General features: G+C 42.4%; 1 protein-coding gene across 1 annotated transcript; it reads right to left on the bottom strand.

Annotated features, from left to right (window-relative positions):
- Positions 1-539: 539 nt before the first annotated feature.
- On the bottom strand, positions 540-11,480 carry esd (esterase D/formylglutathione hydrolase). The gene is made up of 9 exons (XM_070838094.1): positions 11,374-11,480; positions 9,790-9,859; positions 9,613-9,701; positions 9,371-9,469; positions 5,542-5,666; positions 5,339-5,458; positions 3,849-3,947; positions 1,961-2,128; positions 540-941 (listed from the first exon to the last, which is right to left on the bottom strand). Exons 2-9 carry the CDS (start codon positions 9,855-9,857, stop codon positions 861-863), a joined length of 849 nt encoding a protein of 282 aa, XP_070694195.1. The 5' UTR covers positions 9,858-9,859; positions 11,374-11,480; the 3' UTR covers positions 540-860.
- Positions 11,481-18,411: the final 6,931 nt, after the last annotated feature.

Below are 18,411 nucleotides of genomic sequence, written 5' to 3' on the forward strand. Positions count from 1 at the left end.
TCTACATTTCTGTCTGTGCACTCATTAATATGTGTGTCCCATCATGCTCTGAGGGGACACACCCAAAACAAAGAGGAATAGTTTACTGAGTCCTGTCAGAGATTTTGGGTCTGTTCGAGGTTTCTTCCTGTTAAAGGGGAGTTCTTCCTCCACTGTTGTCTAATATAACACCTGATGCTGCTCATGTGGGGATTCTTGAATCCTTCATGTTGAATTCCTGAATCGTTGGTCTCTCTCTAATTAAAGAGTTTGGTCTAGACCTGCTCTTTATGGAAAGAGTCTGGAGATAACGCTGTTGTGAACTGGCGCTCTATAAATAAAGGTTGATTGAGGTTAGTCTCTAATGATTATGCAGTTTGCTGACGTCTCTGTCTTTGTTAGAGCATTTCAATGTTTCCATTCCTTATTTTAATGGAACCTGTTGAAGTTCTCCAAGTTCTAATCTTATAAAGAACATGTTAATGTTTAGAGGATTACTTCAGCAGCTGCAGTCAATTTTTCAAGTGTTAACTAAACAAACTTCAATAAGAACAAAACACCACAATGAACTGAGGATTTTATTCTGAAAAAACACAGCTGTGATTTTTCCACAACCAACAAAGACAAATCCACATGATCGCTGTCAGGTCACAGGAACACTTCCTGTCTTATCCAAGAAATACTGCCCAATAACTGTGGCTCAGTTACACAAAAGAAGTTTTTGTTTCTATTTGAGACTCTAAGTGCTGTTTAGACTGAAGGTTCAGTCAGATTCTGCAGGAAGTCAGACAGATAAAGAGCAGAAAGGGTTGTGGTTGACCAGCAGGGTCAAAGTGAAGTGTCTGAACCAGAGCTGAGCAGCCGTGTTCTGTGGTGACGGATCAGGCGTTCAGGTACTTGGCGTGGTGCTTGATGTGATCGTGCATGAAGGAGTAGATGAAGAAGTAGCTGTGGTCGTAGCCCTGCAGGAGGAAACACAACGTTACAGATCCACTGCGTTTCTGCCCTAAATATTCTGAACAGACATGATTCCTACTAAGCGGTTTACATGGCTGATTAAAAGGAATATTCCACTAATATCCCTGTTTGGGGCAGCATCTCTACCACAGCCCTGCACACTGTGGGCTGCACAGACCTGACTAGGAAACTGGCTCATTCCAACAAGTTCTATAATAAACATGGGATGTAGTTTGTGCGTACTGTTATTTTGTAGGTCTCCTCTGCACACACATCTATTCTTTCTGTCTGTCCTGCAAGATGGATCCTTCCTCTGCTGTGGAGGGTTTTTTTTCCCTGATAAAAGGGTTTTTGGGGAGTTTTTCGTGATCCAAATCGAGGCTTCGTGGACAGACGGTGTTATATGCTGTACAGATCGTGACTTTGGTCTATATAAATAAAACAGGCTTCACAGGACTTCTTGAATCAGACTGTTTGTTCAATAGTGACAAGTAAAAATCACCGTCTTCATAATAACCTGCACATAATTTCAACATCCAAACAGGAAGCAAGGCACTAAGTAGTGTGACCACATGGTGGCAGCAGCGTGCAACGATAAAATAATATATAATACAATAACATATGAAATACAGAACTGTCTGTCAGTCTGTTAGAACAAACAGTAGCATTTGTTATTTAAATTGTTTTTAAGGCTTTGGTGTTTTTTAGATATTAACGGGTTTATTATCAACCCCAGATATCTTTTAAGCTTTTGAATGTCTCTAGCTTTGTCTGCTGATCTCTGTGCCCTTTGGTTTGATATTAACACACATGCTACTAAAATACTGTTTAGACCCTCAGGTTGTCAGACTGGAGACGTGGGTCACAGCATTTCTTCTTCCATATCGTGATAACATTTTATTTTCTATCTGAACTTGGTATAATTTGTCACATGCGTGTTGCTTTATAAACCAAACATCAGCTATCTTCCTAAGATCTGACTGAAGACTCTGAGCTTTTACTTTCACAGTCTAAAGGAACTGACCGGCTGCAGTCTGAAGACAACAGGGATTTTCTTCTCGGAGCACACTGCGATCAGGTTGTCAGGCAGCAGCTGGCTGGCAGACAGGAACTGGTCGTCACGGCCCTGATCGATGAGGATGTCGAGCTGAGGGCCAGAGTACGCCGCCGCCAACACGGAGGCATCGTACGCCTGAAAGAGACAGTTGGAGTTTGTTGGTGGAACATTCATCTCAGGTCTGACAGAGAGTTATCAGTGAATCTACAGCTCCTCTCAGCTTCACGGAGCTGTCCGGCCACACTGCTGCTGTTCTGGTTCATCCTCACTTTCACAGAAAAAAGGTTTTAATGAACCTGGGGTTTGTGGAATCCAAAAACATCGCTGAAACAGTGTGAATATGCCGTCAATAACCCTGTGACATCGATGGTATAAAAGGAGGAGAAGCTACCCCAAGTCTGAGAAGTGAAGCCGATGTGGAAGTGCCATAGACGTGCACTCTTTCTAATGGTCAGCAGGGGGCGACTCCACTGGCTCCAAACGGAAGTCTACGGAAATTCTGAGAAAGATCCAACTTCTCACTGGTTTATTACTTCAGGTAACATTTTCCTAGTGTGTTGATGAGAAGTAGGCTCGTTTTCTCATTGACTTCCATTCATTCAGATTTCTTTTTGCAACCAGCAGAGTAGCCCCTCGCTGGCCATCAGACATGATGCAGGTTTAAGGCACGTCCACTTTTATACTCTCTATGCTTTTTACCTACAGATTCTAAATCCAGGCCACTCAAATCCAGTCCTGCAGCTCCTCCATGGTAGTCACTGAGCCATACCTGCCCACTGACACCACTTATTGCCCGTAGTGCCAATTATGGTTACAACAGCACTAATGCACACTGCCTCATTTACATTGAGCTGTGATATCTGCATGAAGTTTAATAAAAGTCACCAAGATGGAGTTTGGTTAGAACTGAAAACCCCAAACCCTGTACTTTGTATATTAGGAATAGGTGTGAGGGGGGAGGGACTAACAGCCTGTTAACTACCCTGTGGTGTAGGCTGGCCCTCTCCACGGGGTGCAGAATCATACTTAGACACTGGAAAACTGAGAATACCGTACCTTTTAGTGAGTGGTTGGGAGAAATGACTAATTATAAACAGTCTATCTTTAAAATTAATAATAGACTAAATATATTTCAGAGGACATGGGGCCCCTTCATGGATGAAATATTACACAGAAAGGAACAGGCTGAACGGATGGTGATGTGTGCTACTCTCATGATGATGTATTGGACTTGTATCTTGGCAACATAAAGGATGGTTATTATATAGTGATGTGTGACACCTACACTGCTGTCAGTGTTTTATTATCTTAGCCTATGTCTCTTAGATTCTTCTCTTGGAAAGATGAATTCTATAATTATTTTGTATTATAGAATACAATATAGAATTGGTATGTAAGAATTTGTATGTTATTATGTATGTGTGTGTATATATATATGTGTATATGTGTGTGTGTGTGTGTGTATATATATGTGTATATATATGTGTATATATGTGTGTGTGTGTGTGTGTGTGTGTGTATATATATATGTATATATATATGTGTATATATGTGTGTGTGTGTGTGTGTGTGTGTGTGTATATGTATATATGTATATATATATATATTTTATATTTGTTTCATGGTTCTCAGACTGTTTAAGTAAAAATGGAAAAACTAATAAAAAGTGAGTTACAAATAAAAGAATTGCAAACCCAACTACTTTAGGACTTAAATCAAAGCTCCAATGATCTGTACTCAGCTTTCTGCAGACGTCTCACAGCGACGTGGGGAGGAGGAGGACGACGGGCCCACGAGAAGCTCGGCGTGTAGTTATTACAGTTATTATCAGGAGCGCAGTCTGCAGTGATCTTACCTCCCACGTGGACCTGTCAGAGCCCAGGTATCCTGAAAAGGCTTTCTGTCCCCAGGGACACTGCATGGGGTTACAGATGGGAGCGAACGCAGACACAGCCTGCAGGAGACACACCAGGAAACATCATGGCAAAGGTGTTGTAGTGCTTTCTGCTAGTCCATCAAAAGTAAATAGGCCACACAGCTCTCCTCAACACACCAAGACCACATACCACCACCACCACATACAGACAAATAATAGTATAGTGTAGATACACTGCTCACTAAAGTTAGGGATATTCGACTTTCAGCTGAAATATATGGAAAATGTAAAAAGTGAATGTTACAGTGATATTATATCATGAAAGTAGGACATTTAAGTAGAAGCATGCACTGGTGATTTTATTCATCTTAAACAATGTATTTGAAGAAAATCTACCAACAGTGGTAGGTATACCACAACAAAACATGTTCAGTGTCTCAATAAATTGGGATGCGGCCAAAGGACGTCCACTCCTCTCCTTTCTGTGACTCTTCCAGTCTCTGTATCACTGTTCCAACCTCCTGATGACACTCTGTGACCCTCTAAGCTCAGTGAACACCTCCGTCTGAGGACTTCCTGTTTGAAGCCTCCAGTGTTGAGGTGCTGCTGATCAACTGTTAGGTGTCGTCTTGGTCTCATGATGTCAGAATGTGAACAGCAGGATGAGGAGGACTGTTTAAATACCAATTCTAACTGAAGCAGGAAATGTATTGGTGGATTCATGGATCAAACCTGTTGTGAATGTTGCTGTTAAGCTTCTTGTTAGAGAACAGCAGCTGGTGCAGAAAGTACTGAGACACTGAACAGTTGGACATGTGCATTCAAAGGTTTAGAGAAGGTCACATTAAGTTCACCTGGAAAGGTTAGAATGCATTTTAGGTTCATCCTGAAATTTCACCTGAAAGCTGAATATCCCTAACTTTCTGTGAGTAGTGTATGTATATATATAGATATAATATAAATAATAGTCAGGAGCGAGCACATGCACTACAAAGCATGTCCTTTCACCAACTTATTAAAGGTTATTAAACTTAAACCTAGCCCCAGTTTTTACATAGTTTGGGTTTGAGATGACTGGTGGGTACAAAAAGTGTTGGCCTTGGCCCAGTAGACTGTCTCAGCCGCAGCGATGGCTGCAACAGAATCTTTTTCGCTCTGCTCAAAGCCACCAAACTCCAGAACGTCAGAACATGTGGCGATGTTGGTCTAAACAATGTCTAACACAACTTGTGTTTTTGTTAGGGAATAATGTAAAAGCTGATTCTAACTTTATTATATTTTATTTATTTGTTTGATATTATAATATTAGAATTAGTATAATACATCTAATTATTTGTGGACAGATATTTTCCTTTGACGTGTCTCACAGTGCGACTAATCAATCTGAAGACACACTTTGAACGGGCACTCGTTTAAGCCAGTAACTCTGAGGTTCTCAACATGGTCCAATTCTGAGTGACACACAGTACCTTGTATTTCCCAGGGTTCTTCAGGGCACAGATGAGCGCCCCGTGCCCACCCATGGAGTGACCACTGATGGACATCCGGTCCGGGTCGGTGGGAAAGTTAGCGTTGATCAGTTTGGGGAGCTGAGGAGGAGACAGAGATCATCCAGAACATTAGTTAGCTGAAAGTAAAAGTGAAAGTTCGGGTCCATATAAATGCAACCCACCTCTTCCGTGATGTAGGAGTACATGCGGTAGTTGGTCTTCCAGGGGTCTTGCGTGGAGTCAACATAGAAACCAGCTCCAGTGCCGAAATCCCAGCTCTCATCCTCCCCCTCGATGTTACAGCCACCTGATGCAGGATGGGAAACAGTTTGGGGCTGAGAATCGTTCTTTCAGTACTGTAACACTGCATCTCATAGGATTACAATTTTTCATCCCTCTCCTCCGAGGTTTCCACATCCTGGTCCTGGGGGCCCAATGCTCTGCATGTTTAAGATGTTTCCCTGCACCAACACACCTGATTCAAACGATGAGTTCATTATCAAGCTCTGCACAAGCCCGATGATGACCAACTGATGTGAACCAGGTGAGCTGGAGCAGGAAAAGAGATCCCCCTTCCACATGTTAGCAATATTTATTTTGCGAGTGAGAAACTTATCACACTTCAAACTCATTGGGAATAAACTTCAAACACGAAAGTAATAATAATGATAATAATACAGATAATACCACTACTACTAATAATAATATATAACAATATGTACACTCAGAGTGAGGAGCTGTATTATATTATAATAATAATAATATATAACATGTACACTCAGAGAGAAGAAAGAGAAGAATGACAGTTGCCAACATGTAAAAAATTGGTGCTTGTTTTTTTTCTTTTTGACTTGAAAACGTGGTCTTTCACTTGTTGTCCAGTTAACCTTTTACAGTGGACTCTAATGTGCAAAACATGATGGGAGATTTGGATGAAAGTGGAGTTCCGAACAGCGTCTGCAACTTTCTGACAATGCTGAGACCCACGGTGTAAGTGTCACTAATTACATTCATACAGAGGTGATGAGAGATGATGCATGAATTGCAGGCAGCTGAGCCTCTCAGGGAAGTGTGGGCGGAACGAATGACAAGGAATCAGCCTCCTGAAAAATCTGTGTCTTCTGCACCAAGTCAATAGTCAACATTCTGTGGAGCGTCATGCCAGACTGTCGGTTCGTGTGCTTCTGTTGTTATAAGTTAACTTTTTAATACTGTATAAGTATTAATGATTAGGTTATTAGAGTGTGGAAGTATGGGAATCAAAAATGAATATCCACAAAGATGCATTGAGACATTGTTTTGCTACATCTAATCAAGGCATCCTGAATGGTGACAGATTATCACCACTCACACGCAACATCATTGTAATGTTCATTTTCTCCAGATGATTAGACTTTTTGGGACTACATCAATTAGGAGAGTGATTCCTCTGAATCGGAATTATCTAACCATGCAGGATTGGGACCAGAGTATAATCCAAGTCTAAGCTGTATCATTGTTCAGTGATGAGGAAGATTTGAAAAACCCAAGCAAAGTTAGATTGTGTGAGAGATTGTCCACTGATGAAGATCTCAAAAGGTCCAGACACAAACTCAAGAGAAGAGCATCGGATAAAAGTCAGGACTGTCTCCACCGCGGCCGGTCACACTTAAAGATGGAGACACGTGCCTTCAGCTTTCCATTAGGATGAAAAGTAAGAAAGGTTCTTTTGGAACAACTGTGCGAGATATAGATAGAAAAGTCCTGGAAAAAAGGCAGAGAACAACAGGTGGCATGGAAGCTTCTGCTCAGGATCATATTGTTATGGGATGTTCACTAAACAGGATGTGTGGAGGCATCAGTCCTCGTGCAGGAGGAAGAAAACAGCTGTTTCCTCTAGCGGATGTCTGGACGTCATTAATAACATGCATCCAGATGTTGTCAGCAGTCACATCAGGAGTGTCACTATGCAGAACACAGGTGTGAACTCAACGAAGAAATAATAATAAAATAAATAATAAAGACCTAATTAAGACCTCGCAGGAGGTTTTTCTTGGCTTCTAAATTAATCACTCCAAATCACATCCAAACCCTCTCCATTGTCCTGTCCCACCTCCTTCTCAGTGTGGGATGATCCATACCCCCATCCCTGTTCGGCTCCTGCTAGTCATGCACTGCTCCAACTGTGAGAGTGGCCAGCCTGGAGCCTGGAGCCAGCTGTCAAAGAGCCACAGAACACAGTGGCCAGCAGCCAACACTTAAACTGCCAGTCCAGTTGTTGAGAGAAAACAAACGCAGCGAGCGCCCGAGCTGCAGCAAAGTGTGGTTGGCAAGTAATAGTTTCCCTCTCTTTGAGAGCCTGCGGGGAGTTTTGTCTGGTTTTTCATGTGTTTGTCCCAGAGCTGTGATTTTTACACGTTGTTTCAAAGGTCACAACCTTTCAAGTAATGCATTTGTCTTATATGACATTTGTTACCCCCATTTTGGCTGGCCTCTAACAGGAATGGGTCAGGGAGAATGTCAAGTAGTGGCGAAGAGTAGTCGCTCTTCTGCTCTTCTACGCAGCAGAGGGTCAAGTGAGCGAAGGAGCCGATGTTTCTGTGCAATCTGGAAAAGTTGCAGGTGTAAGGACACTTAAGAGCATGACGGTGCTCCAGTGGCGGAGTGTGTTGCTGCTGCTAGCCTGCAGACAGCCATTTCAGATGTTTACCCAATGTAAGCATTCCAAAAACTGCTCCCGCAAAATGTGTTAGGAGCACGTTACAGGTCATTCTAAATCAACTGGCACAAGAAAGAAGATTCTCCTACAGTGACAGCTGTATTTGTTTTTATTTTCTGTTCTATTCTTTTTGCAGAGAGGGCCACTCTTTCCAGACAAGGGCACCTACCAGGTGACTTCCATAAAGGATATAGTGGGCTGCTTGGGGGTTAAGGAGAGGTAGGTAGGTGTGGCTGTGCTTGCCTACCATCTCTTTATTTTGTATCTGGGGAACACAAAGTCCAGTGGAGTTTCGGGGGTGCCTTCCTTCTAATACGTGATGCTGAAATACAATTTTAAACAACCCCCCCCCCAATGCCTCCAGCCTAGTCCTCAACGAGCATGATGAAAAGGCCCATGGGAAACTAAACAAGCTGCTCAGTGACGTGTGGCTGAACAGTGGCACAAATTACTGCACTGCACTTATTACACTCACACATTTCTGTTTACAACCCATCATGTATAGTTCATAGTTTAGTTTAGTCCTTTAACCCTTCACAGTCTGGGGTAAAATGGCACTTTTTACTACTTTTCATTTGACCTTTGTGTTTCCCATTCAGCTTACCTTTTTCTTGCCTTTCTTTGGGTCTTTCTTTTCAGCACAACCTCACCTATGTGATTCTACAAGTATTTATTTATTTTGACATAATATATGGACACACTGTATGGAAAAGTGCAAAAGAAACACAAAATCCGAGCAGGAACTAGTTGGATCTTTGGAGGAGCGGGGGTCTGCGCGGACACCTCCTCTCCTTCGTCTTCACGCGCAGCATCCACTTCATCCTCTGAAAGGAGTCTTCCTCAGGATCAGAACGTTCTTCCCCAGATTCAGCATCTTCTGACTCGTAGAAGAGCTGTAGTGCGCCACTTCGGCTCTTCATAAATTTTGTCTTAATAGGCCGATCAACAAAATTCAAACACTTGTAAAAAGTTTGAAGTGTCCGCTTTCCAACAGTCTTTGAATTGAGCACCTGCGTGCTTGTGTCACAGCTTTACGTTTTCAAACATGCGACATGTGACTTTGACGCCGTGTGGCGGTCCTAGACTCTGAAGGGTTAAAGAAAGACAAAAACCACATCTTTTCTCCTGGTTGGCAAGGCATGCTGGAGAGACCCCAGTTAAGGAACTAAACTGAAGAGTCCTAATGTAAAAAGTTTGAGTTGCTGCTCAAACAAGTTTAAGACTGGAGTTTGACAAAGAGTGGTTAGGGTTAGAGTGGGGGTAGATCTCCAGGAAAGGGACTTAAGTAAAGGTGTGTGTCTGTGTTATCATACGTGGGCTGGTGTCCGGAGCTACGATGATGATGCCATGCTCTGCAGCTGGGAGCTGACTGCCAGCTTTAGTGATGAAGTTCTGCTCCGTACATGTCAGGCCTGCAGAGAAACACAGAATGAAAACTTGAGCAAACAGACAAGCTGGTGGTAAAATGTATTTTCCTCCTCCTCCCTCCTCAAAACGCCCAGCCCCCATGCATTTCTTCCCTGTGAAGCTCTCACACGAGGTGCTCTACACTCACCAGAGAGCCAGTACATGACGGGACATTTGTCAGTCTCAGCTTTGGGGGGCAGGTAGACAGCAAACTTCATCTTACACTTAAGCTCAGCGCTGCACGGAACAAATACAAACACACATGAATTCATAGTTCCTCAGGTGGGTGTCACAAGTCTTTAACAGAGGTCACCTAGATTCTTACCTGTCATGTTCGAAAACCTTCTGGGAGCCACCAGCACATTTGTTGGAGGACACTTGTGTGAGGGCCATCTCTGATTACAGAAAGACAGGAGCAGGTTGAGAACGGCGTTTTAACACAGTAAACACATCATTACCTGGAAAAAAAGATCCTCAATATCCGAATCTGATACGATACTACTGCCATCAAACTGATTCAACGTGTTTTACAATAAGAAACAAACGGCAACTCTTTTAGTGCAGCATTCAGCCAATAACGTTTTGAGAGATAGTTTGACATGATCTCAGGAACAAAAGGTGAAGCAACGCATTACAGAGCTTTGAACTAAATGCAGTGCACATATCATCTCTCAGGTTCCTGTGGATCCTGTGGATCCTGGTCCTGGTCCTGCTGATGTGGTTCTCTGGTTCCTGTGGATCCTGGTCCTGGCCCCACTGATGTGGTTCTCTGGTTCCTGTGGATCCTGGTCCTGGTTCTGCTGATGTGGTTCTCTGGTTCCTGTGGATCCTGGTCCCGGTCCCGCTGATGTGGGTCCCTGGTTCCTGTGGATCCTGGTCCTGGTTCTGCTGATGTGGTTCCCTGGTTCCTATGGATCCTGGTCCTGGACCCGCTGATGTGGTTCTCCATCAGCCAATGGATGTGTGTCTGTCCAAGGCTACAGCCTGTCCGTCCTTGGGAGCTGGATCTCTCCTTCACTGTGGTGCTCCCGGAGGTTTCTCTTTTCCCACTGGGTTTTTTGAGTTTGTCCTTCCCGAAGAAGGAGGGTCATAAAGGGCAGGTGATGCCTCGGACTGATCCACCGGACTGATCCATTGGCCTCATCGACTGCTGGACTCTTTATTAGATTGTTTGTTCGCTTGCACTTCTTGTTTATTTCAGTGAACTTTGTAAAGCACCATGAGACACTCTGTTGTGATATTGGGCTATACAATTAAATTGAATTGAATGGAGGTCTACTTTTTGTTCTATGGGGGGCAACACTGGACAGTCAAAACTTTGACTCACACAAAAGAGTCAATAATAAACTAGCTGCAGACATGTCGCTGGTGCTGCATGTAAAAATAGATCAATCGGACGGAGTGGAGCTGCCAACAGCTTCTGCAAATCAGCTAGCCATTATTAGATGAAAGGAAATAAGTTAACTTACAATGAACTCTGCAGTTTCTAACCTGTAGCTCAAAAGACACATGACACTGATTAACTGTGAAGCTGCTGACCTGAGCCTCTCTTTGCATACAACACCAGTAGAGATGACGTTAACATGAGGGGCAGCGACCACAAAAATGACTACTAATCCAAACAGCTTTTCACAAGACGCATCATTCATTTTCCGAAATGTGCAAACCATGATTAAAAATTCAGATAATCTATACACACACACTCACCCGCCTTTATACTTAGCTCATAAGGAAAGAAAAGTTAAAATAGTCCGATTTTGAGTGTGATTTGGGGGGCGTGCATGGATTAGCAAGGGAAGTTAGCTTGCGCATTGCTAGCTGATATTTGTGTCCGCTTAGAGTCGAGTCACTTCATAACTTGTGGCAAAGCAAATCAAACATGCCAGAATCAAAACGGCTCGGGTCATACCTTATTGAACTGCAGGACTTTGTTGAAAAGTGTGCTCAACTAGTAGGCTAACTGCCCTCCGGTGCAGTCCAGAGTCCAACAGCGTCAGCGTAAACGTGATGACGTCATGGCAGCCTCACTCCTCAGCAGTTTACGTCCGAAACGTAACGCGTTCTATCATACGCTAGATGGCGGTGTTGTATATTAGGGAAGTACAGTTTAATTAATTTATTTATTTATGGCTCCGTTGATACTTAGAGCATTATATTAGAATGTTTCAATTACAGATGGTATACAGTTATACAGAATAAACACAGCTGGAGAACAGAAGGGTTCTTACACACGTATGTGCAGCAGATCAACAGCTTTGGGAAGCAAATATTTAAATCTCTTTAAGTGAACGTTTGACATCAGCACACTCTGTTATCCTCCAGTCAGAATGCCACAAAAAGCACATATTCCTCAAAATCATCCAAAAATCTGGCAACTATAAAATCTGGAGCACACAGTTGTGGATCAAGCGTCTTTAAAAGGGTAGGCCTAACACACGTAGAGTATCATTATACTCTAACTACACAGGTTTAAGCTGAGTGTCACCTGATGAAAACAGTCCCTCGGCCTTCTCCAGCTTTCAGTCTTTATTTTCTATTTTTTCTGCTTTTACAGGAGGACAGTCTTGTTGAAACTGGTTATCATTTATCCACCATATTTATCCTCCCTTATTGTTCTATTTGTGTATGTTTTTTCAGCTGCTGTCCTCAAACATCAGTAGTAACCATTGGTAACCACTTTTCAAAAGAAAAAAGCCCACTTTACGTACAGCAAAGCATGGACAACAGTGGGAAATGAAATGACTGTCCTCCTGTGTGTTTACATTCAGAGAAAAACTTCATCTCTGATTCATCTCTCTCAGTCGTACCCACTATGACCTCCTTATCATGAGCTTCCTCAGCAATCTTTGTCCTCCTCACCATGTCCACAGAACAGGATTTGGACTGTAAATGATTTATTAATACACACACGTTACACCAATACTTCTGTCCTGTCTGTCTCTGCAGCTGCTTCCTAATGTAGACTGTTTCAAATTGTCCACCCCGCCCCCAAAAAACAGATTAAATTCATTCAGCATCTGCAAATACCTGCTCTCCACATGATTAGGGTTACGCCTGCAGCCATGCATCCGTGTCAGCCGGGAAGATTCCATTAAAAACTGAATTTGCAACTCGTTTCTTTTCTCCTGTTCATCATTTACATCTCACACAGTCCATCAGGAGGCTTCCAGTGTTTACAGCGGTGGTATCATTAAACTTGGAACCCACTTTTACTTATTTTGGTGTCTGAGTGACTAGTAGGTACAAAAAGTTTGGATGTCCAGTAGATTACCTCAGCTACCAGCCGCAAGATGGGCTGCAATGGCTGCAACATAATACTTGTTTTAGCCACTGACAGGCTCAGATTGTTATTCTAGGTGTCTGACAGCATTAGACTTAGACTTAGACTTAGACTTAGACTTAGACTTTCTTTATTTGATCCCCCATAGGGGGAAATTCTCATGTTACAGCAGCAACAATAGAACAGGGAGAGTGAAAAGAAGCGATAGTAAAAGAAAAAATAGCAATAGAAAAATAAATATAAATATAAATATATGGCTGTGATGAAATAAATATTTACACTATGGGATATTCACACTTTGGTTCAGAAATGTACAGGTATGGACAGGAATCCTATAGATCCCTACAGAGAGAGACCTGGAAGATCCTGTCAGAAACAGATTTTACTTTACACACAAGTTCAATTGGTTAGTTCGTTTGTGTTATTGTGTGACTTTGGATCTGGTTCTGAAATAAAAACACCAAACAAACCCTTTAAAACACCAAAGTCACACATAGTCTCGTGTGTAGTGCGGTAAGATTATCGTTTTCCTCAGTGGCATCTGGTGGCTTTGAAGAGTTTCACTTTGGGAGTTTCCTTATTTTGTCTTTACCATGACGAGGTGAGGACAAAATGAAAAAGAAAATGAGAGTGAGTAATTGGAGCGAGGGAATATCTGTCAGGGGGGGATGTGATGTGAGTGGTGACATGAGTTAATGTACTGCAACAGGATGTGTTCTGTCACCACATTATCAAAGTCATGAAGCCTTTCATGCTGCATCCAGAGCTAATCAGATTGGAGCAAATGGTAAATGGATTGAGTCTCCTGTCGGAGCGCTCGGCTCGGCCTGCTAATTACATGTTCCACCATGTTAATCAAATAACACGCTATCACTTTACCAGCAGGAGTCAGTGGGAGACAGAGGGCTCAGGTTTTACTGGGTAATTTGCCCCTGAAACTGGCTTCAAGAATATGAAATGGATAATAGATGTTCACCTGTCTCATCTCTTACAAACCCTGAGGGTTTTTACATGCTTTATTAATCCAGTTCTTTGGCTGAATTCTTTCACTTTTATCGAAATCTGAATATTTTTTTAATTAAGAAGATGGTCTGCCAAAGGAGGTAATAAAAGAAGTAGCAATACAGTTTGTGCAGCATTCAATCATTCAGCTATAATACACATTATTCATATTCACACTAGGATTGTGTTCAATGCAGGATTTCGGCATTACCTCCTGATGAGAACTCAGTAAAATTAAAAACTGGAGCTCTTCTGTCTGCACAGGTTCTCAAACTTTGTGATGCTCCAGTTGGAAGCTCATTCTGTGCTTTAATGCTTTATCATGACTAACCACGGTGTGGTACGGCACGAGCCCCAGTAAGGCATCTTCCCCGAGGCGTCTGGCAGTAAGCAGTAAGGATCTGAAGCAGTAAGCAGTAAGGATCTGAAGCGTCCAGACAGAAAAGGCTGGAGGGATTATACCACATTCCCCACACTAAGACTGTGTCCATTCTGAATTTAGAACCTCTGTTTACTGAATGAGTGTTTGTTTGGGTTGATTTTGTGGATGGAATACAGACTATTCATACCCATTCACACGGTGATTAAGCAGCAGACCCCTTCCCATAAGAGAATGCCCCACATACAACACTTTGAAGACTGAACTTAAAAACGGTCTGAAATCACATCAGCACTGTCCACACTAGAGCCCTGCAGGTCGGCTCTCACGTCTTCTTCTGTTTTCATGTCTCCTCAATTTGTCCTCTGTCATGTTTTGTGCTGCAGGATCACCTGCCCATGCACCATCGTCTGTCTAGATGTTTTGTTAATATTTTAAAGGTTAATTGTGTCTAATATGTATGTGAATGTGAACTGCTGGCATTTTACACCTTGCCCAGGGACAACAGTTGAAACATAGCTTCCTTACGCTAATACTGGCACATTTACAGAAATGTTCATTAATGTGTACCATCCCTGTTAGATAAATAAATAAATAAATAAAATAAAATAGATAGTGGAGTAAAAAGTACAACACAAGTAGGCCGCATTGTGGCGATAAGGAGAGGACTCATCAGTCCCACACCGCGCCATCTAAGAACTGTAGGCCAAGTGGTCCCCAGGCTCCATGATCCAACCTCAGGACCCTCAAAAGACCACAAAGAGACACAGAGTGGGAGCGACCCTTGTAATGTGGGGGTTCAGCACCAAATATAAAACTGAACCACAAAGACCTGGACAGACTACATGAAACACACAAAACAAAAGGACAAGCATGCAGAAGGACGAGGAGAACAGAGAACAGAGCAAATCATGTCAGCACATGATAGAAGAGCGGTTCATCAGACCACAGGGGTCACCTGGTCATCCTGGTTATTCTTTCTTTGTATTTGGGGGAGTGGAGGCAGTATTACAAGCCTTTACTGACACTAGAAACAGAAGAAGGCACCACCCCATTGTTTACTTGTAATATCTGTTTTAAATAATATCCTCTTTGTGCTTATTGCTGCTCCGTGGAAGAAGGAGTGATGAAACCACACAGTTCCTGGTAACAGTCCTGTATCAAACCTCATTTACTGTCAGACACTGTTCCCTGGTTAGGGGTGAGGGTTAGGTTTTGGTTAGCTATTGCAGAAAGGACTAGTTTGGGAAAGGACAAGTTTTAGGTTCAGTTTAAGGTAAGAGGGAACACAAAGACTGTCCAAACAATGTCCGTTTATATTCTATTTTCAAAGGCTCACAAGGCAACACAACCTCAAGACGGCGCTGTTTATTTCCCGTGCAGTCAGTGTAGTTTCTTTTCGATCCTTCCCAAACCTGCATCAAGTAATTTAAGCCCAAAGAAACGTTGAAGTTATAATCTTGAGAATTTTCAGTTAAAGAAATGTCCGCTAAGTCACCAGTTATCACGGAACGAGTTAACACGGTTGCGACCGAGCCTATGGCCCTTATATTATCATTAACTGGGTGTCAGTGGTGACATTCTTGGGAGAAATCTCAAACTTCCAACAGCTAGTGATTCGTTTTACATCGCCAAGGAGTGGTGGCTCTGCCAGAAAGGGTGGGCTGAGCTAATGCAACAGCTGCACTTCAGCTCTCTTGTGTGAGAAGCAGCCTACTGTTTTTCTTCAGGTGTTGGGTTGATATTGGTTGGATTTAATGCATTTCATGGGCTGCCTCCCGTTTATATTGCTGCCAGAGCCTCAGGTCCTTGTGCAGGATGCTGCTGGCTGTTCTTAATTTTTTTTTCCCCGTTGTCTTGAAAGGTGAATATAAAAGAGGAATATGTATTTTCTGATTTGACACCCTTTTGACTGGATAGAAAAACTGAATTTTTGGATCAGACACTGCCGGGGTAAGCTTTGGGTAGGTTTTATGCACAAAAGCAACATGTTTAGGGTTAGAGAAAGCTATGGATTTAGTTAGAATAACTTCTTTGTTAAGACTGAGGGCCCTTTGTCAGGGTTGTTACATCAATAACTGCTCTGGATCCATAATAATATTCACATATTCTGTATTTGGGCTGACGCTGTCATGGTTCTTTGGAGGACAGTGTCATATGGTCGGTCCTGCTGATGTGGTTCTCTGGTTCCTGTGGATCCTGGTCCCGGTTCTGCTGATGTGGTTCTCTGGTTCCTGTGGGTCCTGGTCCTGGTCCCGGTCCCGCTGATGTGGTTCTCTGGTTCCTGTGGATCCTGGTCCTGGTTCTGCTGATGTGGTTCTCTGGTTCCTATGGATCCTGGTCCTGGTTCTGCTGATGTGGTTCCCTGGTTCCTATGGATTTTTGAGTTTGTCCTTCCTGAAGAAGGAGGGTCATAAAGGGCAGGTGATGCCTCGGACTGATCCACCGGACTGATCCACTGGCCTCATCGACTGCTGGACTCTTTATTAGATTGTTTGTTCGCTTACACTTCTAGTTTATTTCAGTGAACTTTGTAAAGCACTATGAGACACTCTGTTGTGATATTGGACTATACAAATAAATTGAATTGAATTGAATTGAATTGAATTGAATTGAATTGAATATGTGTTGCCGTGGACGTCAGCCACAAACTACATATTTTAATGGCTAATTTGCATAAATACTGCAAGTGAGTGTGTCTCTCTGCCATAATGCAACAATGAAAGACCATAAAGATCGTACAAAGACTGAAACATCATGACTTGAAAGTCTGTCCTTTAAAACACTCCAAATCATCTGACCAGACAAAAAAAAAAGAAGTCACTCCTCGCAGGATCCAATAGGATGAGATGTGTCTGTGCTGATACGAGCTGAGGCATCGATAATTCATCAGCACTGTGTTGTTCAGGTTCAGCATCTGAGGAGGATCCTGTAAAACTCATTTGAGTTGATAACATCTCTGTCAAACAGGATTAATGTGAGCAGCGATGGATTTTGAATAGTGTGATTAGTAACATTCTGAGCAGAACATCTTTCATGCTGTACGTCTCTTTTAGTGTTTACTCTCAGTAAATCAATACTTCCTGGGAATATATGACATTCTTCCTGGGATTTCTTTGATTTTAAGGATTTTAAGGTGGATGGTTTAGGTGGACTAGAGGCCTAGGGTTCAGGTTAGGGTTTAAGCAGCAAAAAGTCCTAAGGTTAGAGAAAGATTGGTAATTTCAGTCAAATGTCTTTGAAGTAAAGGTATCCTGACTCGTGCTTCAAATGACCTTTGACGTTTCCAGTATTTGACGAAGACCATGATCTTTCCCCAACCTTAACTGTGAGTGTCTCAACATAACCATAAGAACACTAATCATACTTTAGTTGCTATGAACGGATACTGCCTTGCAGGAGTGTACACTGTTGGGAAAACAGAGGAAATTGTTCTGCAGATCCACTCAATGTGATCATTTTGCAACTTGGCAGTTAATTAAAAACGTTTCATTGCCACGTTCCTAAAATGTCATTCAGTATACAAAGATAATTTAAAGGAGACAGGGTTGAAAGGAGAGGACAGGAGAGAATGTAGCAGAGTAAAAAGAGGTTTACTGGAGTACTGTAAGTACAATTCTAAAGTATGTGTACTTTACTTGAGTATTTCCTTTTTACACAATTTTATACTAATACTCCACTACATATACACTACTCACAGAAAGTTAGGGCACAAGTTGCTGTTCTCTAACAAGAAGCTTAACAGCAACATTCACAACAGGTTTGATCCATGAATCCACCAATACATTTCCTGCTTCAGTTAGAATTGGTATTTAAACAGTCCTCCTCATCCTGCTGTTCACATTCTGACATCATGAGACCAAGACGACACCTAACAGTTGATCAGCAGCACCTCAACACTGGAGGCTTCAAACAGGAAGTCCTCAGACGGAGGTGTTCACTGAGCTTAGAGGGTCACAGAGTGTCATCAGGAGGTTGGAACAGTGATACAGAGACTGGAAGAGTCACAGAAAGGAGAGGAGTGGACGTCCTTTGGCCACATCCCAATTTATTGAGACACTGAACATGTTTTGTTGTGGTATACCTACCACTGTTGGTAGATTTTCTTCAAATACATTGTTTAAGATGAATAAAATTACCAGTGCATGCTTCTACCTAAATGCCCTACTTTCATGATATAATATCACTGTAGCATTCACTTTTTACATTTTCCATATATTTCACCTGAAAGTCGAATATCCCTAACTTTTTGTGAGTAGTGTATGTGACAACACTGGTTACAAGCT

The sequence above is a fragment of the Pempheris klunzingeri genome, chromosome 10 (assembly GCF_042242105.1).
Source record: "Pempheris klunzingeri isolate RE-2024b chromosome 10, fPemKlu1.hap1, whole genome shotgun sequence".
NCBI lineage: Eukaryota > Metazoa > Chordata > Actinopteri > Acropomatiformes > Pempheridae > Pempheris > Pempheris klunzingeri.